We start from the raw sequence: 22931 nt of genomic DNA, 5'->3' as shown, positions 1-22931 counted from the left end.
GTGATGGCTACTAAGAAGGCAGTTTTATAAGTCAGGTGTTTGAGACTAGATTTGTGCATGGGCTCAAAGGGAGGTCCCATGAGCTTAGCAAGTACCACATTAAGGTCCCAACCTGGTGGTGGGTTAGAAATTGGAGGGTGGAGTCTTTTTACCCCTTCCATAAATGCTTTGAGACAGCTGGTACCTTCCACCATGACACCTTGTTATGGGAAGTGGTGTAGGCTGATAAAGCTGCCAGGTGCACTTTAAATGAGGTAAACACTAGACCTGCATCCAGTAGGTGGAGCATATAGGTCACCACACTAGAAGGAGTACAATGAATTTGCCTATTCTGGCACCAAATTACAAATCGTTTCCATTTATCATAGTAACAGTGCCTCGTGTTTGGTTTTCTTGACTCCTTCAAGATATCCATACATCTTTGAGGTAAATTTAGATGTCCGAACTCTATGACTTCAGGAGCCATGCTGCCACGTTCATCGAGTTGGGTTGAGGATGCACTGTTATTCCCTCGTGCTGGGAGAGTAGGTTGTACCGGCACAGGAGTTTGATGGGGTCGCACACCGCGAGCTTGCGTAGGTGTAGATACCATGTTTTTCTCACCCACATAGGAGCAACCAGGATGAGCGTCATCAGTTCCCTGTGGATCTTGTTCACCACCTTCCTCATCAGCGGGGTTGGTGGAAAAGCATAGGCAAATATCCCTGACCAATTCATCCATAGGGCATTCCCCTTGGAGCCTGGCTGGGGGAACCTGAATGCGAAGTATGGGCATTGCCTGTTTTCGTTTGTGGCGAATAGGTCTATAGTGGGGAAACCCCACTGAGAGAAGAGGTCTCCTATGACCTCTTCGTGTAGTCGCCACTCGTGTTCCTCTGGGAGGGCATCTCTGCTCAGAGCATCTGCTAGCGATTTGAGTTCCCCTGGAACATGTTGGGATGACAGGTAAATCTTCCGTTTGAGTGCCCATTTCCAAATTTTCTGGACAAGCTTGGACAGATTGTGAGAACGAGTGCCCCCTTGTTTGTTTAAGTAAAACATAGCTGTCATGGCTGTCTGTTAGGATCTGCACTGACTGGTTGGATAGGAGGGGTTCGAATGCCCGAAGCGCTCTGAAGACTGGCGGAAGTTCTAGCAGATTGATATAGTTCTGAGCCACTCTGTGAGACCAGAGACTCTGAGCTGTGTGGTGAAGGTAGTGAGCTCCCCACCCCGCCAGAGAGGCATCTTTTGTGACGACGGCCTGTACCTCTGGATCGTAGAAGGGTTTCCCCTTCGTTAGATTTTCTCTTGTCCACCAGCAAAGACTCTGTACTAGTGTTGGCGAAACGACTACTAGATCGTCCCACTGACCACTTGCTTGAGACCACTGTTTCGCCAACCATTCCTGCATGGGTCGCATGCGCAGGCGCGTGTGCGGAACCAGGTAAATACAAGATGCCATCATGCCTAGCAAACGCATAACTTTGCGTACCCTTATTTGGCGACCGGACTGATATTGAGGAATTTGCAGCAACACATTTCGAATTCTTTCCTCTGATAGAAAGGCCAACCCCTCTTGGGTATCTAGGACAGCTCCTAAGAACTGTTTTGAGGTGTTTGGCACCAAGCTTGAATTTTTCTAGTTGATTGAGAAGCCCAATTGGAAGAGGAGGTTGATTGTTCTTTGAATGTTTAGTCTGCAAATTAGGGGGGGCTCCCCTGTAATGAGCCAGTCGTCTAGATAAGGGTGCACTGGGATTGCCTCCCTGCGTAGGAGCGCCGCCACCACCACCAGCTCCTTGGTGAATACCCTTGGAGCTGAAGCTATTACGAAGGGCAGCACTTTGAATTGGTAGTGCTGGTTGTCTATCTTGAAACGCAAGAATCTTCTGTGCGCTGGGAACATTGAAATATAAAAATAGGCATCTTTCATATCCAATGTTGCCATGTAATCCCCCTTTTTTAGTAGAGGGATTACTTCTTGTAGAGTAGTCATGCAGAATTTTTGTGGCTTGACATACTTGTTTGCAGGTCGCAAATCTAATACTGGGTGCATTGTCAGATCTTTTTTTGGCACAAGGAAGTAGGTTGAATAAATACCCCTGTTTACCTGGTTTACTGGGATGACTTCTATGGCGTCCTTTGCTAGCAGAATGGCGATCTCCTCGAAGAGGATCTTCTGATGTTCCAGCGAGTGTTTTTTCTGTCGCGGAGGAGCTCGTGGGGGCGCCCTAGCAACTCTATGCAGTATCCTCCGGATACTGTGGACAGCACCCATCTGTCCGAAGTGATTCCCTCCCATGCGTGGGTGAAGGTGGAAATGTGCCCCCCTACTGGGGATGCATGGGAGGGGACCTGAAGTGGAACGCCACTGTTTGTTGGGTGGCGTACCGCCTCTGGCGGGGCTGCCTCTACCCCTAGTGCGGCCCCTGCGCTGCCCTCGGGGGAAACCCTGTGAGGATTGGGACTGATTGTTACCCCATGAGGTTCCCTGATTCTGGTAAAAGTTTGAACCCCTTTGGGAACCTTGGCCTGAAAGCGGCGAAAATTGTTGTTTCCCCTCTGTCCAGAGGGTTTATTGGTGAGTTGACCAGGAGATTTTAGGGTCTCGTACTCATCCTTTGCCGTCTTTAAAGCTTCCTCCACTGCCTTGCCGAATAGAACGTTCGGCTCCACAGGCATATCTATAAGGGTTGCTTGGGTTTCAGGTTTGAACCCTGATTGCCTCAGCCAAGCATGACGTTTATTCACAGTGCCTTCGGCGATTAACCTTCCAGCATTATCTGCTGCATCAAAGTTTGTCTTTAGCATGCAGCCTGATACAGATCTTCCATCTGCTGCTAGTTGAGCCAGCTGACTCTTTAAGGGTTTGGGTGCAGAGGATACCAAAGCGGATGCCTCTTCCCACTGATGGCAATTGTAGCTTGCCAAAAGGGTGGCACTGTTGGCAATCCGTGCTTGATAGGCAGACGTGGAGGCAACCTTTCTACCCAAAGCGTACAGTCTTTTACTCTCCTTATCAGGAGGTGCTACCGAAGAAGCAAGCGGTGTACCTGCCCTTTTTCTGGTGGTTGTTACTACCAGGGAATCCGGTTTTAATTGGCCCCTAATGTACAGGGGATCGCAGGGTGCAGGCCGGAACAATTTCTCGACTCGCGGGTTATCTGCTCGAGTGAGATGAGGGGTTACCAGCGAGGGATCAATCCTACGCTGAATGGATTTTAACAGAGGGATAGCCTGAGTAATGGCTCTCTTGTCTCCTAGGATTTCTTCAGCGAAATCCATGTCTTCTTGGACCCCTGTGGGTCGATATGAAAATGGGCAGCTGCTTTAGCCAGTACCTCATTGAGGAGAGGTTGATTATCAACAGGTGAGTCATGTAATGGAGGGTCTTTAGGAATCGAGGAGCAAGATTGTAGGCTTCAGCCTCATCTTCCTCCTCCTCCTCCTGGTCCTCGTCATCCCCATAATAAGAGACACCTATCTGGTCATCCACCAATTGTGGTTCTGTTTCATCACAATATGAATCAGAGTGGTAGGGTCCAACCCTAAAGGAGTCTGTGATCAAGCCCTGAGTTGGAGCGTCAGAGCGGAGTTTCTTAGCGGGGGGCTGAGAGGAACTAGTTATTGCCTTAGACCCCAAAGGGGCAGAGGTAACAGGGGTGTTGGAGTAACTATGAAAATAATTAGAGTCCTTTTCATAGAAGTCAGCCATGAATGACATCCTTCCCATTACCCTATCAATGTGAGCGGAGTTCCATTCTTTAGAGCTAGGAATCACAACAACATGTTCTGGTTCCTCATCAGTGCCCATATCATGAGCAGTGGGAGGAATGAGTTTAACTTTAGCGGTAGGATCTGATACCTTGGACTTCCATATAGATTGAGGGTCTTTCTGCTTCTCCTTATGAACATGCTGTTCTGAAGATGACTTTTTATGTTGTTTATCCCCCGTCCCATGACTAGAGGAAAGTTTCCCAGTTTTTTTAGGGGCCTCCGAGGGATTTGACGCCTCGTGTCGTGATACGGATGTGGTATTCGAGGAAGGACGTCGAATCTCGGGTGTAGACGCTACGCGTCTTAGCTGTGTAGGATAGAGGGCAGAATCGTCATCAGACGATCGGGCCTCGGGGACTATGGATAGTGCGACACCTTTGTCAACCGAAGACAGTTGGCCTTTGTCATGAGGCAAATGGGAACGCCCAGAGGACACAGATTCGTTGGACTGCTCTCTTGGTGTCTTCCGTTGCCGATTGCTCGACACGTCGAGTCGCGGCCGAGGCCGATGTGCTTAGTGGAGTTATTAAGTGTAGCGCTTTTGCCGCCGGGTGTTGTCCCTACAACGTGGCCACCGGCCAGTCCTTCGGGGTCGGGCACCTGCCCGTGGGTGTCCGAAGACACCCCTCTACCCTAGCCGTCCGATTCGGCGGCGTTGCTGCCATCGCTGAATGTCCCCTCCAGCTGGCCTCTAGCTACCTGGCATAGTGGGCCCAGCATTTAGCTGAGCGGTCTTTAAGGGTTTTCAGCTTGAAGAGCTTGCAAGCTCGGCAGGTAGCCTCGGGATGGTCTTGTGGGAGAGACAGATTGCACGTATTGTGCTTGTCTACCCAGGGAAATTTCCTGTTACACTTTGGGCAGAACTTAAATGGTGTACTCTCCATATGTTATTAAATGGCAACGGGTGGGTATATGTAGGAAAAAAGGTGGAAAGAAGCCTGTATGACCACCCCCCAACTCTCCCTACTGTACAAGGTCGAGGCAGAGGCCTTCCAAGGCCCGGAGTCCGTCGTGGCAGTCCTCGACGGCTGGTTTCCTCGATCTTCACCGACGTCGATATTCGGCATAGGGTGGAAGTGAACGGGGATGTTTTTTAACACTAATTAATCTGCGGGTCTTACACGTGTGAGGAATCATGGGTACAGGGGACATCACACTAGGGATAGTATTACTGGCACGCCCTGGTTCGACGCCCCTTTTTCGAGTTTCAAAAATCAACTGTAATACTCTGCAGCTTCCACTAGATGTCGGCCTATGCACAGCATGTGGTCTAAGCAGATTCCACAAGACTCAAATATATATATAAAAACCAACTAACCAATTAAAAAATGTCCTATTAATTAATAATTTACCCTTAACAAAGCAGTGCAACCCAGGTTCAGATGAAATGCTGTCTGTACAGTGGAGTAGGAACAAGTTACTTACCTGTAACTGTTGTTCTCCAGCATGGGTCTGGCATGGATTCACATGCTCATGAATATTCCCCGTCGTCAGGCTGGGAATCCTCGATAAAGAAAAATTCAGTATCAGTTTCGTTTCTGATCTGTCTTTCTTAGTAGTAACCAATCACTGATCTCTGGGTCATACTGCCCCCAGCCAATGTCTGCCCTCTCCCTAAGCCCCGCCCCTGGCAGCCATCCTCAAATTTGGTAGCACGCCAAGTGGCAGTATGACCAAGTGAAGAGCCGCAGAGGGGTAAGTGGGAGGGTTTGCATGTGAATCCATGCCAGACCCATGCTGGAGAACAAGTTACAGGTAAGTAACTTGTTCTTTCTCCAGCATGGGGTCTGGCATGGATTCACATGCTCATGAATAAAAGAATACATAGCAGCATACACATGCACAACCACGGGAGGAGGCAACAGACTCAACATTAAGCAATACAACAACTCAACATTAAGCATCTCTTACCTCCTCACCAGGCTCACCTTAAGCGAACAGGTTGCGCAGCACAGCTTGGCCGACCCTGGACTCCTCCCTGGAGTCCCGATCGACGCAGTAGAATCTTGTGAAGGTGTGCGTCGACCTCCACGTAGCAGCCCTGCAGATGTTCAGCAGAGGCACACCAGACAGGAATGCCGTGGTAGCAGAGATCGCCCTGGTCGAATAGGCTCTCGGTCGGCCGGGCAGCGGTCGGTTTGCCAACCGGTGACAATGCATGATGCAGCCGGAGAGCCATCTGGAAATGGAAGTCTTCCAGAGAGCCTTCCCTTGATTCACAGACCCAAATTTCACAAACAGTTGTGACGTCTTCCGAAAACTCTTTGTGCGGTCCACGTAGAACTTCAGCGCTCTAGCTACATCCAGCGAGTGCAAAGTCCTCTCGGCCGGCGTCGAAGGCGACGGAAAGAAAACTGGTAACACCAAGGGCTCGTTGAGGTGGAAGTCCGACGGCACCTTGGGCATGAAGGAGGGGTGCGTCCTCAGCACCACCCTCGTGTCATGAAAAGTCAAGTATGGAGGCTTGCAAGATAGGGCCTGAATCTCTCCCACTCGTCGTGCAGAGGGGATGGCCACGAGGAACGCTGTCTTCCATGACAGGAACTTCAAAGGCACCAAATGCATAGGCTCGAATGGGGCCCCCATGAGCCTGGTCAGCACCACATTAAGCTCACACGCCGGGGCAGGAGCCTGCACCGGCAGGAATGATCGGAATAGTCCCTTCATAAATTCCTTCACCAGGCGATGAGACCACAAGGACGCCTCGTCCTGGTATATCGGGAGATGGCAGCCAGATGTATTTTTATGGAGGCGTGAGCCAGTCCAGCCTTGGCCAGCGACAGCAGGTACGGCAGCACTTGAGGGGCCGTAATTCGCAGAGGGTTAATCTTCTGTGCACGGCACCAGACAGAGAACCTCTTCCATTTATGACCGTAACACTTGAGAGTTGAGGACGCCCTGACATTTGCAAGAACCTCTCTGCAATCAGCCGGGATACCGTACCCTCCAAACTCTAGTGCTGCAGGAGCCAGGCCTGCAAATTCAGTGTGGGTCGTGGTGGAGAACGGGGCCTCCTTCTCTGGAGAGAAGATCCGCGTCCGCCGGCAGCCTAACTGGCGGGGACGTTGACAAGTCCAGAAGGTCCGGGAACCAGATGTGACTCGGCCACGCCAGTGCGACGAGGATCATCCTGCACCTGGACTTCTTGAGCTGGTTGATGAGGCGGAGCTGCAACGGCAATGGAGGGAACGCGTATAGAAACAGGCCGTCCCAAGGGAACGAGAAAGCATCGCCCATGCTCCTCGGCTGTGGGAACCTGCTGGCGAACCTCTGGCACTTGGAGTTCATCGCCGTCACAAACAGGTCGATCTGGGGTTTGCCCCATCGTTGGAAGAGGTGATCCACTTGATCCTGGCGCAGTTCCCACTCGTGGCACGAGTGCAGCTCACTGCTGAGTGAGTCGGCAATGGTGTTTTTTATTCCTGCCAGGTGGAAGGGAACCTGAAACATCCCCTGGGCGACGGCCCAGTGCCACAGATCCTGGGCCTCCTTGGATAGGGCTGGGGATCTGGTGCCCCCCTGCTTCCGTATGTAGAACATCTTGGTGGTGTTGTCGGTGACGATCCTCACCACTTTGTCCTTGAGGGACGGGAGGAACGACTTGAGCGCCAAGAACACTGCTCGGAGCTCCAAGATGTTGATGTGAAGAGACCTCTCCTCCGGGAGCCAAAGGCCTCTTGCGTGGAGATCTCCGGTGTGGGCCCCCCAACCCTCCAGGGAGGTGTCCGTAGTCACCGTCTCCTGAAACGCCAGGGTTTTAAAGTCCGTGTCTGTAGTGAGGTGATCCCGGGTGCCCCACCATAGGATCGCCCGACGGAACTCCTCGTCGAGAGGGATCCTGTCCTCGAAGCAGCCCCTCGCCTGAAACCAGCGGGCGTCGAGGAACTCCTGTATCGGACGGATCCGAAGTCTGCAAAGAGGCACAAGGTAGATGCATGAGGACATCATCCCAAGAAGGGACTTGATAGACCTCACCCTGGCCACGTCCGTGGTTAACAGGCGCCGCACCTTGCCCAGGATGGTCTTGGTCCTCTCCTCTGAAGGGGAGGCCAATTGCTCCACTGTATCGAGCTTCGCTCCAAAACAGTGCTACGTGCGATGGAACCAGGTGGGATTTCGGGTAGATGATGGCGAACCCCAGCTCCGTGAGCAACCGGACAGTCCTCGCCGTATGATCGACGGCGAGTTCCCTTGACCTTGCCCGGATTAGCCACTCGTCCAGGTAGGGGTAGACATGGATCCCCTGCAGGCGCAGCCACGCCGCCACTGTTGCCAGGCACTTGGTGAAAACCATGGGTGCCCACTTTAATCCGAATGGTAGGGCTCTGAATTGGTAGTGGCATCCCTGAACCACAAACCTGAGGAACTTCCTGTGCCTTTTTAGAATGGGGATGTGGAAGTAAGCATCCTCCAGGTCCAACGACGATAGGAAGTCGCCTTCCTCCAGCTGTCCCAGCACGTGCTGGAGGGTGACCATCCTGAATTTCTGCGCCTTGATGTATTTGTTTAACCGACGCAGGTCCAGGATGGGGTGCCAACCGCCTGTCTTCTTTCTGACGAGGAAGAACCTTGAGTACACTCCGGAGCCCCGGAGCCTCCCGGGGACGTGCTCGATGGCACCTTTCTTGAGCATCGCCTTTACTTCCAACAGCAGTTGAGGGACGTGATTCTTCTTCCTGGCCACGGGAGGAATGCGAGGGCACTTCTTTAGGAATTCCAGCGAGTGCCAGTTGGCCAGGGTGTCCAACACCCAACGATCGGTGGAGATGGACTCCCACATTCTGACGAACTTTGTCAGCCGGCCTCCCACCGGGGTGCTTCGGTGGGGGCCCGACAACCCGGCCGGGTCAGTCTTGCTTGAAAGCGGCCTTGCCTCCTTGGTGATGACGGCGGGAACCCCCACCTTGCTTGCCGCGACCTCTGTAGGCCTCCTGGGAAGAGGAGTGGCCCGCCTGGCGGTAAGTGGAGGAGCCACCGCTGGATCTTTTGGAGGCACCCTGTCTGTCTCCGGGGCTCCGAAAGGGCTGTTGCTGCTGAAGCACCCCAAGGGTCTGGGCCGTCTCCGAGTCGGTCTTGATGGCCTGTAGAGACTCATCCACCGCCTTACCAAAGAGGTTGCTGCCGTCGAACGGCATGTCCAACACTCTGGTCTGGACGTCCTAGCGAAAGTCTGTCGCCTTGAGCCATCCTCGTCGTCGGAGGCAAACTCTGTTGCCCAGTTGGCGAAATCCGTGATCGGCAATGTCCGTTGCCACCGTTATGGCGTGATCCGACGCCACCTCGCCCTCCTGCAGAATTTCTAGGGCCTCCGCCCTTTTGTCATCAGGCAGGAAATCTAGCAGGGGAGCTATCTTGAACCAGAGCTCCCTGTCGTAGCGGGCCACGATCACTAAGGCATTGGCCGCCTTAATCGTCAGGCCTGGTTCTGGCACCTCCGTCGGGGTGCGTGGTAATCTCGTCCTTATCTCGGTACATAAGGATTGGTTTGCCTACAAAATGGCTGCCGAGCTATCCTGGGGCTCGGGCAATGGCTGCGACGGACGGGATGGCCGCTCCACTGGGCCCCGTTTGTCGTCGCCATCTTCGATCATGTCAGCAGGGACCATCCCCTGGGATCGAACCTTCTCGAACCTCTCGTTGAGGTTTATGAACCTCTCGTTGAGGCCTATGGACCTTTCTTTGAGGCCCTTCTCGGTCTCCACCAGTTCCTCCTCAGAGGCTGATTCCGAGTCTGTAATGGCCACCGGCTCCCCCCTCTTTTTCAGCCGGGGGCTTCACGGGGGTCTTAGCGATGGGCTGGAAAGAGGATTCCCTCCGCGGCGGCAGGGATACTCTGGGCCCAGAGGCCGTTTCCATTGGCGTAGTCTCAGCCAGCTCCGCCAGGGTCGCAGCGACCACTTCGGTAGAGGCCTTAGCTGGGTGGATCAAATCCCTCACCACCTTAGGTGCGTCCTGGGCCTTCGCCTTGGGGGGAGGGTAAGCGCCTCGCTCCCCCTTCGAGATCGACCGGATCCGCTCCAGCGGCCTACCCGGGTTCTCAGACTTCCTCTTCCCCAAACCAGAGCGCTAGCTCGTGGTTGAACGTGCCGGGGAAGTAGCGCCCTGCTTGGCAACCGAAGAGCCCGACCTTTTGGCGCTCCCGGAGCCCGCGGTGCTTGGCCTTCTGTTGGGCCCCCGTCGCCGGGGCGCCCTCGAAGGACTTAGAAGCCCGCTCAGACTTCTTCTTCACCTTCTCACCTGCTGTGCCCTTCTCCAGCCAGGTGGCGAGGCGGGAACGACGATCTTGTTTGGTCCATTCCGAAAGGTTCTTGCAGAACGCACAGTCCTTCTCCACGTGCGTCTTGTCCCCATGGAGGCAGTAGAGACATCGCAAATGCTCGTCCTCCTTGAAAACGTTATATAATCTGCATCCAGGGCAGTTCCTGAACAGCTTGGATCTGGGCGTCGAGCTCCCCTTGTCCTGGGCCATGTCCGTTGAGGTAGGTCACAGATCTTCCGGAATCCTCCAAGAAGTGTAAACTCGATGAAAACTTCACCCTTGAGGGGTGTAGAAGAATTCCGAAACGGGTCCCCGTTATCGGAAGTAGAAACGGTAGAGCTTGAGGCTCGATTAAACCGAAAAAATCAGAAATTCTCCTGAAAAAGCGTGAAAACGCAGTAAAAAACTCGAGAGCTAAACACGAGGACTCCCAACACTTGAGCGTGCGGTAAAAATCTGAGGATGGCTGCCAGGGGCGGGGCTTAGGGAGAGGGCAGTCATTGGCTGGGTGCAGTATGACCCAGAGATCAGTGATTGGTTACTACTAAGAAAGACAGATCAGAAACTAAACTGATACTGATTTTTTCTTTACCGAGGATTCCCAGCCTGACGGGGAATATTCATGTGCATGTGAATCCATGCCAGACCCCATGCTGGAGAAATATGTGCAGGCAGTGCATTAGCTGTGACTTTATTGCACAAACTGAAGGAAAATATGTGCTCTGGTGAAAGTGCCATTGTACCGAAAGAAATGGTTGTTGCAAATATTTTCACAAAGTTATGCTTCCAGAGAAACCAGCTTGGATGATGCGCATACGTCAGGTAAAAGGCAGGTTTTAGTTGGAGTGACAGGGCTAGCAGATAAAGTCAGGAGACAGAATGGGTGGTGGCAGATGTGATTCAGAGAAGAACGGGAGAGCAGCAGGCAGAGAGCAGAATCGTGCAGTGCAAGATTTTCCAGGAAGCTGAGGCCTTGGGCTGTGTCCTTCCTGGGTGGCAGAGCTCTGCAGAATTTGCGATACTCCTGCATGCTGATTACTCAGTTCAGAGGGGTTTCCCATGATAAAAGCGCAGAAGTCTCACACACTGGAAGTGAGTATTTGTAAAAGTGAGGAGCATGTATGGATAATTGAGTTCATCTTGGCAATCAGTCAGGATCAGTGGGCCTCATTACGAGTCCGGCGGTAACCTGCTGGTTTTTCCAGCTCGGTTACTGCCGGACTCGTCTTACCATTCCGCCTCCGTGATTCCCGGAATTACCGGGGCATTACGACCCAGGTGTCCCGGGAATTCCTGAGGCGGAATTCGGTAAATCCCCATTCCCATTGAGTCCCATAGGACTCAATGGGAATGGGGAAGTGGAAACACCGGCACCATCTCATGATGGTGCCGGTGTTTCCACGTCTGCCTGCAGGTGGGCGGTGTTAAACCTGCGAGGTCAGACCAGGCGGGAACGCCACGTCCCGCCTGCAGGACTCGAGATCGGACGGTCCGGAATCAACAGTGGCGGCGGATTTACCGCCACTGTTATTTCCGGACCGCCCGACCCGTAATGAGGCCCAGTGTCTTTTTAGCATTTGAAAATAATTACCGCTGAAGTGTAAACGGAGGAAAAGAAAATTGGCATGCTCTTGTGCTTTTGTTTCTTCTCTTTGACTGCATCATGTGCCAATTGTGTCGGGACCCAAGGTATGGGTAAGATAAAAATATGTTTTTTTTTTAATGAATACAGGCTGGTCATTAACCTAATGTACAGGTGTTAGTGTGTATTTATGTTCATACTGCTCAAACAATGGTGCATATAAACCAGAAGCATTTTTAAAACTGAATTAGTGGGGTTGTGTTTTCTGTGTCTAAGTGTATTTAATGACAAAGAGGGTGTGAAGTTACAGGGAAGAGCCCCAGTGTGTCAAAAGAGGTAACATATTTTACAATGGGTGGTAAAACAGGATGTAAAAGTTGGTGCCCTTATCAAGTATGTTTAAAAGCGTATGATGCATGTGTGACTGGTGAATCATTGACAATTAAAAATGTATGATGAACAAATCTGTCAAAGACAGTAGTCCCGTCTCGTAGATAAGTGACTGGGGTTACACTTAGCACTGTCGAGTTCCCACTTGTACAAAGCCCATTGTTCTGTGTTTAAAGTGGACCCGAAGTACAATACAGGTATTAGAGGGGAGTCTTGTAACATCATATAGGGCATTACCATAACCATGCTATACCATCATTTTACCACTATTTTACCATTATAATAAAATACCACCAAATTAGTTATAGCCCGCTGATAAAATCCCCTACATTATCCAATCTCTCTCTCTCCATCCCACAGCCCTGGTTTACTCTCTTGCCAGGGTCTGTGAATGTCACTTGTTTCTACAATGTTTGTACTCCCCCCCCCCCTTTTATGGCTTCGGTATGTCTTTTTCATGTGGGTTTCAGACCCCCTTCACTTGAATGTTCACAATAATATCTCGTTTTAATCTTCCCTCACTCCACAGCCCTGGTTTACTCTCCTGCCAAAGTCTGTGAGTGTCCTTTATATCTGCAAACTTCATTGGGTCCCAGACCCCCTCCACTAGGACCCTGAACCCCCCGGTAAGTATTCTTCCTTCCTCTGCTTCGTGCCCCATTTGCTCCCGGTGTCTCCCCAACCTTTAGACTAGCCACCCTTGTACCTTTAGGGCTTTGGTTTTGTCTCTGCAGTTGTTCACAGGGCTTCCAGGAGTTGTGGCAGCTTTTCGGGCTCAGCTGGACCTTCTGCGGTCCCTCTCGTGTTTCCTCTTGCAGTCTCCTGTTGCCTTGATGTCCTCTGCTGCAGTCTGCCTCCTGCCTCATCAGTTCCCCGCTGTTCTGCCTTCTTCCTGTGCATCGTTGGCTTCTCCCTGCCTTCTCCCTGCTGAGTGTCTGCGCAGCCTTTGCAAAGTACTCTGTACGCACTGAGTTGTGAACGAAGACGCCAGCCTTCTCTTCCCACTCTGCCTTTGAATGACCGCTGACCAATCACGCTGTCACAAAGGCTAGAGTGGGTGCCTTCATACCGGTTGGTAATCTCTTTAGTCACGTCCTCTTCCTTGTCCCACTACTGCCAATGAATACTCTGTGTCTTTTTCCTCAATTGGTTCCACTATAGAGGTATTACAACAGTACATTGCGGTACTTAGTGGAGGGTACAGCGAACGGGTTTAAGTAAAGGTGGAAGCATTAAAGGGGTACTGTATTCCGCTTATGCGGTCAATGCCCCCAATGGGGTACTCCCTCCCCATGAGGTCCTCCTGCTGAGTACCACCCCCAGGGAGACTATCGGGTAGCGACCTCACCACCCTGGCCTCATAGGTTGGAGGCTTCCCTGTCCAAGCAATGACGATACCTCGAGATTCGTCCCATACCCTTTTCCTTGTGTTTTCAACAGCCTCCTCTAGTTTTTTACAGGTAGGGTTAAGGGGCATATTCCAATTCCATTTGGGTGCATTTGGTGAGAACTCTTCTTCCTCCCTAGTTTCTACAGGAGAATACCCTATGTCTGGTTTGTTAATATCTTTTACAATTTTGCCAAACTTTGGGAAATCAGTCCCGATAATAGTTTGCTCCAGCAGGCCGGGAATGACCGCTGAGTCTATTCAGGTCGTCCGGACTCTAATGTTAATGACTGTGGGGCCATATGATAAGTTTCCTGGTCACTGTGGACACAGGTAACTCTAATGAGTTTACCCCGTTTAAGATTGTTAGTGTCAATCAGGTCAATCCTCACCCCATTTGCTTGCTCCCTGAATCTATCATAGCTGATACTCTGTGTTCTCCTGTTTCCAAAGGTCCTCTATGTCGTATGATTGGTGTTCTCCTCTCCTCCTTCTCTGGCTCCCGAATTCATACCTTATTAGATTTGGGTAGCCCTTCGTTAATTTTATCCCTCCCCGGAATCTTTCATTATGGGGGGAAAAAAAGTCTGAGGTCCTATATTATTTCTCTCTTCCCATCATCTGCTTTGTGCAGAAGCCTTAGACCTTTATTGGCCTTGGCGTGATTCTGAGCTACCTCTACTGTTAAGGCCATAGTAGGCTAGCTCATCTGAAGGATGGGCCATTGAAGAGAAATGGGCAAACTATTTACAAGTTGTTCCAGGGCCAAGGCCTCCAAGTACCTCTTGGAGAGTTTTTTTTGCTATCCAAAAGGGATAAGGTACTCTGGATTCTAGCTCCCAATTCTACAGGTTTTCTCCTGGGTTCAGTCTAATCTCTCGTAGCTTATTCCAATAGACATTTTCTGTTTGCTCCACTCTAAGTAATAGACCCGGTATAATTTAGTCATAGGCTGTAACCCTTGGTGTGTTATGGGTTTGGTATGTCGTTTGTAGATGGCCCTTTAATAATGGGGCTAAATAACAGGTCTTTAGTTCAACTCCCAATGAAACTGCTGTGTCAGACGCTCAAAGTTCAAAAAGAAATTTTCCAAATCCTCTCCTTACCTGTAGGGTTGTAGGATTCCATGAGGAAGTATCGGTCTCTGCTGGGCTGACACTATCCTAGCAATACCGTCCTGGAATCTGCTTCCCCTCGGTGGCTCACCAGGAGTTACAGCAGAGCATCCAAATTATTTATGTTGGTAATTAAACGATAAGGGACTTCTAAATCTGTAGTTAAACCTAGTGGGTTGGGTTTTCCTCCACCAGAGAGCTGGGAGAGGAGAGAAAAAAATGGATGGCTCAAAAAGAAAAATATCCTCTTCCGAATCTCCGGGTCACTTCCTCATTCTCCAGGGTTGTGTCAAATATGACTGTGGAGTCTTACTCGCCCTTTTCTTCGGAACTAGTCCCACCACCACTAGCGGGCAGTATGTCTAGTTCTAGATCTTTCCAAGGTGGGCGTTATACCCAAAATCCCTATTGGGGAAAGGTCTTTGGTGGGTTTTATCACTAACCTCAGCTTTTGATCAGGTCCTATGACCGAGTCAGACAACCTGGTCCTATCAATTAACGGTCACCCTTGATACAAGAGTTTTTGTTGGGATATGGGGATCTTCCACTTCGCGAAACGTGATTGCTTGATGTTGATACCTGGCTCAGTTGGGGAAACCTCCAACTGTACCTCTTCCCTTTCAGTATCCCTAATGGTGACTAACAGAGAGAGGGGGAGAAAAAACAATCTTTTATCTTGTCCAATTTGGATTTTTTATTTTTAATCTTGGGGTCCCCAGTTAGCATCAACCAGTTAAGTATCCCACTTCTCACGCCATATGTGAGTGCCTGGGAGTAAGAAACAGACACAAGGGTGGCATACTGATTGATAAAAACTGTTAATCAAAACAAAATAAGTGGGGGAGGGGGCTGGAGAAAGTCCTCACTAGCTCTATCTTTGAGGGGTTTTCCCACCTCAACAAAACTAACTAATGATACTGTCAGTGTCAGGACGTCCAAATTATAATCAACCGTCCTGTGTCCAAAACCTATCCTATCCCTCACAACTTAACTTATGAAAAAGGTGAAAAGGGAAATGTCTCTTGATTGCTGACATGCAGCACGATCTAATAGTTCAACACAAAAGTTACAAATGAAAGTTTAAAAAAAACGGTGCAGAAAAGCAAACATAAGTTTCATTAGGCTTGGGGGTTAATTCCCTTCCCCAAAAGCCTTTCTAGTATTCAACAAGGTTTATTCTTTGTGAACAGACCTGCATCTCAGGGCTGCAACAAGGTAAAATAGCCAGGCTCTTTCTCCCAAGCTGTGCTGCTATTATTCTTCTCCCTTGTTGTGGGTCCCAGACCCTATTCACGATAACCCTCTTCTTGGCCCACTCTCTTGCCAAATAAGGTACACCAGGCTCTTCACTTCCCAATTTTTGTCTATCTGCATTCACTTTCACCCACAGCCTTAGTGAACTCTCCTGCCAAGGTCTGTAAGTGTCCTTTATATCTGCCAAGTTCTTTGGGGACCCAGACCCCCTCCACTAGGACTCTCAACCGCGGTAAGTGTTCTATCTTTAGTCCGCTTCCCTGGGTTCCCCCAACTTTTAGAGTAGCCAACCTTGTACCTGTAGGGATTTGGCCTTGTCTCTCCGGTTGTTCGTAGGTCTCCCAGGATTTGTGGCGGCTCTTCGGGCTCAGCTGGAACTTTTGCGGTCCCTTTTGTGGTCTCCCGTTGCCTTGATGTCCGCGCGGCAGTCTCAGTAACCGGCAGGTAAGTTTCCTCTCCCATGGTCTACCTCCATCTTCTTCGGTTCTCCATGGGTCTGCATTATTCCTGCGCGTCATCGACTTCTCCCTGCTGAGTGTCTGCTCACTTACGTAGTGCTCGGTCCACACCGAGCTGTGAACGAAGACACCATCCTTCGCTCCCCACTCTGCCTTTGAATGACAGCTGACCAATCACGCTTTCACAAAGTCTAGAGCAGGTGCCTTCCATCCTGTTGTTAATCTTTACAACTTGCGTCCTCTTCCTCATCCCAGTACTGCCACTGAATACTGTATAAGTATTATTTTCCTCAATGGGTTCCACTAGAGAGGTATTACAACAGTACATTGCGGTACTTGGTGGAGGGCACAGATAAGGGGCTTCAGTAAAGGTGGGAGGGTTAAAGGGGTACCTCGTCTTCTCTATGTGGTCACTGCCTCAGATGGGGGATCTCACTTCCCATGAGGTCCTCCCGCTGAGTACCACCCCGAGGGGGACTATCAGGTAGCGGCCTCACCACCCTGGCCTCACCAGAGGGGGCTTCCCCATTCAAAGCAGTGACAATACCTTGGGATTTGTCACAACACCCTCACTTCGGTTTTGGTCCAGACTTGGCAGATCTGGAAGTGATCATCAGAGGTACATTTCCCGCCTCTTTCGTTTCCCAGATGCACCGACATTGCAGGTACAGAGAAGGGTCCAGCTGGCCACAGGAGCTCTTGAACTCGTTTCTGGAGGAAGAATGCAAAATACATCACTGCAGCACGTCTCAGGACCCTGGAATTGACGAGGGAACTGCTCTTCTGTGACCGTTGCACGGCGACACAAGGGGATTCAGCTATCGCGGTCTGACGCAGCAGTCTATCTCACTACCAAAATGTGCTGGGAAGACGAAATTTGGATAAGCTGGCAATCCCCAAAGCCCCAGGTCGTAACACAGGAAGACAGCACTCCTACGGCAGTAGCTCAAATTTGAGCTGGACAGCCCACTGGATGGCCCAGGCACAGTTCCGAACAGGCTCACTTGCAGGGTTACCAGGAGATGTCGGGAATGGTTGGTTCCACGACTCTAAAGGGTTGAAGCACCATTGAAGGCCTTCCGAGATCAGTCACCAAGCAGGGCATCTCACAGACAGCAGCGGAATAGATTGAACTTACTCTACTCAGCCTCTCAGGATACTTGGCTCCTTCTTCAGATCTGCTGGAACGGCTGCAGTGCTCCTCTTCTTATACAAAGTTAGGTGAGTGCTCAGATTCAGCCCTCCAATGGCAAGATCTGCCTCACACGTGCACACTAGTAGTGGTCCAATCAGGTACCACTGTGGATCTCATGATTGCATGCACTTTCGGGAGCCAGGTTGTGGATTAGGCCGACAGTCCCAACCCACTACCTGGCTCCTCCCACACATGCCCTGCACTAGCCTGCAAAATCTTGGTGTTTCCCGGGCAAGTGCATGATCATTCAAGGATTTTGCTGACCTGAAGGGGTAGGAAGAAGGCAAAAACACAAGTTGGCCAAGGTACAAACGAAAACCTTGTGGCACGGCCATTGTAGGACTCTAGCCACAGTTTGTTTTATTACTTTTTTTAACATTGCTAAAGCGTGCTAAACCCTCAGGCATCAAGGTGCTGGTTACGATTATTAACACACCTTGATCGGTACAGACAGTAGAACCGTCCTCTGGGAGCAAAGTCAGGCAGGGTGTGTGTAAAGAGAAGGTAAGAGTTTGGAGGGATGCATCGATCACCTATACGACACTTGGGAGAAAAGCAATGTTTTGAGCTGCTTGCGGAATGCCTAAACGTGATAAATGTCATAAGGCTAACCAATAATATCAGTAAAAGTATGAAAAAGTAACTGTGGCCACCAGTTTGTCCTTTAGCACATCTTAAGTACCCAATAAATCCCTTGAGTGGAGTCTAGGATAACACAAACATAAACCCTATTGCACTGCGTTGGAAGATGCATTGTGCAATGACCAAAAGTTACCCAAACAGGCAACAAATTAACAAGACTATGGTCAGTATCCCCCTAACATGTGAGTAAAAGCCCAGTGGAGACTTCACTGTAAAAAGTTAGGAAAGTGTGTAAAACAAAAGTACAAAGGTTAGGGGTCAAAAGAATATGGAGAAGTTGCTTCTAGCGAAAACTTGCTTACCTTTGTTTACTATACAGTGTTTCATAATTGTGATCGAACTGTGAAAGGGAAGTATTGCTGCTCTTTAGTAAGAGCACCTCAAGGTGGATGTACATTTTTCTGATAGTCTATGTGTAGTGCCTCACGTACCTGTGATTTTATTTGATAATAGTTTGTTTGAGGCCTAATAAAGATATTTGTAGGTTTATACATTCTGCCACTCTCACACTCCCGAAAGCCGAAGTCTTACTGCCCAGTCACACTGTCTTAATAGGGTTTTGCTAGACCTTATCGCCTTTCCCTGTTCACCAGAAAAGGGTGGCGTCTGAGCATCTGTCCACTGTGCTCACTCTTGAAATAAGCTTTAGAACTGTCAGAAAGTGAGATAGGCAAGAGTGGACCCAAATGTTAATTGTTTGAACTACTGTGTGTGGGAAAATAATATATTAACGCCCACAACCTCCTCCTGTCTAAGCCATTGCACAATGCAAAAAAGTCCTAAACACCAAAGCTCGTTGAACTGTTAATGTCCTATCTTACTGAGAGTAAAACATTCCAGATTGAACAAAATTGCCAATGTATTTGGCATTAATTGAACCCTGAAAGGGGAGTCTGAAATCATAGACCAGAATTGAGAGCCTGCTTAACGAAGAGGTGTGTAGACTCTAATCAAGTACAAGAGTCAAACCCACCATCCAAAGCTGCTGTTACAGAAAAATAAAGAATTACAAGTTTTGTTCACTGAGTAACCAGCTTTTGATCTCATTTTATCTATCACAAAAGCCAGGTTTATAAAGTTGCTGCAATTGAACCAAGGGTAGAAATAGATTCCTGCAAAGTTTACACTTAGAATTGGAATCAGAATGAATTGATGCTGCGATATTTTGATTCACTTTTCTGGTACTTAATGATTAGCTAAACCTGCGATGTGTTGGATTAATTTTGATTTTATGGTATCGCATAATTTTGCTATGTATGTTTTATATTTCTTTTTCCTTTTTGCCTTTGTATAATGTGTATTACAATGTTTTAAATGTGTGAATATCGTTGCATTTATACTTAAATTTTGTTTTGAAAGGTTGATTAATTTCAACTAGAACAAATAAAAAAAAAAAAAAAAAAGAAATAGATTCCAAGGGGAAGTTGTGACACATATTTGTATTTATGGTTTAGACAGCAGTGGGTGTGAGTACGTACCAAACAGACATATGTAGTCGTTAAGGGCAACTCACAACACAGAAGACAGAACGGTAGTATCCTGGAGAAGCATTTCAGTATGAGTGCTTAGCACACAGAGTTTGCAGCCAGTACCCACCATACAGAGGGACAGACAGCAGGCTACTAGAACTCAATAAGTTATGAGACTGCCCATAAAGAAAACAAACATTTAGAAAAATAGGATTTTTCCTACCCCAGAGTTTTTTCCTTGCAATTTTGAGTTCATGTGTTGAACATCGTGAGATACACTCAGTCTTATTTTTGTGTATTCTAAATCTCCACGTAACCATGACAATTCCTAGGTCACAGAGCATGTTTGCACAAGTTATTCTTTTGCATCAGAGGGAGGCCTTTACCCACATGTGTTTGGAAATGAAAATGCAAAATGTTAACATTTGAAGAGCCCCAATTTCTTTTTTAGTAGGCATGCTATCCTGCTTTTCCAGATTACAGCTAAGAAACAACAAACTATATAGCAAATATCCACATGTGTAAGTAGAATCATGGTGTCTCCCATAAGAAATATTATTACTAAGCTTACTCCCCAAACGCTTTTCATAATAACCAAGTAATAAAAATAAACTATAATATTCGTACAGTACATCCCTGTACCACTACGGTATGTAGTACACAGGTTTTGCCTCCAGGTGGCACTGCCATTGTTGCATGACAAGGAAGAAACATTCAGTGCCTGTTTGCTTGTGTTAATTACTTTGGATCTATGCCAGTAAGTCAAAATGTTTTAACTCTGATAAACTATCCATAAGAGAATAACTTATAATACATATTTAAAAACAAGGATAGTTTAAAAGAGCACATTTCACAATACAGTGACATAAATGTGATCCACAAAAGATAGAAATTAGATTAGTACAATCATTTGGGTATACATAAGTTACGCAAACCAAAAAGAAACACAAAACAAATTATTCCAGCGAATAAGATCGGTTGACAATTTTTAATACACCAAGAAAAAGTAATACTTATTTTGAAATTCCTACTCGTTATTATCAGAGTTACTGCAAGTGTTTACTCCATATTATCGTCACTGCTTGCAGAAATGTTGACAATGCCCACGAGATCAGTGGCAAATCAGCCCATAAAGACAATTAAAAGTAGGCCTACACTGCCTTATGCCACTCGATTTTAAAGGTGGGATAATAGATGTTTCCCTGGGTACTCTAGATTTGCTACATGTAAAAATAACGTGGAACAGGGTTTCAGGAATGTTAATACAAAACAGACACAAAGTGCCTTGACGCGTTAGCTCCATTTTGACTAGCAATCTTTAAAATACTGTTAAATACAAGCTTGATAGGGGGACTTCGTTTTTTTTTTTTAAAAGGGCTGCTTTCCTGGTTTGATGGATAAAGCTTGAATGGCCCGATTCTGGAGTTTGGTAATTTCCTCAATTTCTCTAGAAATTTCAAACAGCGTTTTGAAGATTTGTATTCACTCGGATTTCAGAATGTTTCTGGTGGCCAGGTGAGATGAAAACTGGTTTGGCATCCCTGCCTTATCAAGATGAGTTACAGATCTTCATCACAATGGCTTCCCTCTTTGGGGTGGCTAGGCGCTTCCTGTGACAGACCTTTGACAGAAGGCTCCCCAAAGAGGGAAACCATCAGTGATGCAGATTATGGAAGAAATTTGGTTGAAAACCATACGCTCACTGAATATGCAGAAGCTGGTGATATAGCTCCCAAATATTAAGACAAAGAAGAACAGAAAGAGTCTGCTGTGAAACTCAGGGATAATATACAGCAACGGAGAAAAGGCTGTACTCCACCTAAGAGAGAATAAGAGAACCAATGAAGTAGCCAAGGGGCCAAATAATTTGTTGGAGATGTTTATAGAATCTATTTTTGTCCTGACAAAGGCTTACGTATTTATCAACAAAACCGTGGATTTGCTATGAAGGGCCGAAAATGCTTAAGTGTTGATAGTGTTTTATCCAATCAATGTTTTTTGAGAAAATTGGTTTTTGATGGAATAATTTATCTTAAGGGAAGTTGAAAGATATGATGGTATATTAAAAGAAAGGACTATAAAATGGAAGTGGTTTGACAAAACCTGATGATATTGAAATAAATAATCACACCTCATGTCCACAACAATGTTCAAAGTAAATGTTTGAAAATATCATACTCCCTACTGAGGTTTGCGGCAGTTCTGAAATCTTTTGTATTTTATCAAAACAGGACTTTTACTAACCCCTTGTTTTGCACACACTATTTATGATTGCTTGTTATGTGTTTTTTTTTAAGAAGGATCAAATCAGAAGAAATGTGTGTATGTGTTGAAAAACAAATATTAACATTAAAATTACATATTTTTCTAGTGAAATAGTCCGGAGTTTTCAATATACAATAATAGGAGTACAAAAAGCTGTAAGGTTCACAAGTTTGCTGTTTTTGAAATCACAACATGTGGAACATGTGTTGCTTGTTGCGTTTTTGGTATTGTAGATCCCTGTTTGAACACACACACCCTGTGACAAAAAATAGAGGGACAGACCTGTTATTTAACAACATTAATGTAAGACTACATCATAAAACAGCAGCATTATTACAATCATACAATTTCATTAAAAATCATAAAAACAATTTACGGACAGATGAATGAGACCAAGTTATACACAATGGCCCTCATTACAAGTCTGGTGGCACCCCGTCGGTAAATCCGGCAGGATACCACCAAGCGGCAATACCGGTCCAGCCACTTGGCCTGATGGTATTACTAGCAAATTACAAGTGGCGGGAAGGGGCTATGCCAGTGCGGAAATGTGCCGGTAAACGGAATTACCTGCAAGTTAATTCCGCACTGGTATACTTATGTGGCCCAATTTGTTTATGTTCTTAAAGTAACAAAGAATATAAATCTGTAAAGTGTGCTTAGAATGTTTTTTTTATACATTTCAATTTCCCCCCCAAAACATTATTATTCAGAGACAAATTTAAAAAAGATGTTTCCATGACTTCAAAATATTTCGGAATTTGACATCCCAACACTCACCATGGAGCGAGTAGGCTAGTATTGACCGCACTGGGAGGAAGGAAGCTAGCAGAACTCACCCCAAACTGTGGCAGTAGACTAGGCATACTTATCACAAATGAGGGGTAGGCTACAGGTGCTCAGGTCACAGATGAACTTGAAAAAGTGAGATGGGCAGCATTCAGCAAATGCAAGGGCAGTAGATCGGGAATACTCACCACACTGAGAGGGCAGCAGCTGCTGTCAGAGCCATAACGTAGGAACCTGTGCAGTGCAACGTAGAGATGGGAGATGGCAATACAATTGGGGGTAGAAGGCGCCGTCCACAGCCGGAGAATACAGAGAGTGTCCGTTTCTCACATGCAACACTCACCACCTCACTAAGGAGAAATAGACC

The 22931-nt window shown here is 47.9% G+C and overlaps 1 protein-coding gene across 1 annotated transcript in view; it reads right to left on the bottom strand.

Annotated features, from left to right (window-relative positions):
* Positions 1-22931, bottom strand: part of HIRA (histone cell cycle regulator) — a 1376152-nt gene that overhangs the window by 333676 nt on the left and 1019545 nt on the right. Inside the window, exon 19 of the mRNA XM_069620059.1 lies at positions 22753-22914. Within this exon, the coding sequence (XP_069476160.1) occupies positions 22753-22914 (162 nt within the window). The remainder of the gene's footprint in view (positions 1-22752; positions 22915-22931) is intronic.

The sequence above is a fragment of the Ambystoma mexicanum genome, chromosome 10, assembly GCF_040938575.1.
Source record: "Ambystoma mexicanum isolate Mex_15411 chromosome 10, UKY_AmexF1_1, whole genome shotgun sequence".
Classification (NCBI taxonomy): domain Eukaryota; kingdom Metazoa; phylum Chordata; class Amphibia; order Caudata; family Ambystomatidae; genus Ambystoma; species Ambystoma mexicanum.
The sequence above is the reverse complement of the archived record's forward strand: the minus strand, read 5'-3'. Positions and strand labels throughout refer to the sequence as shown.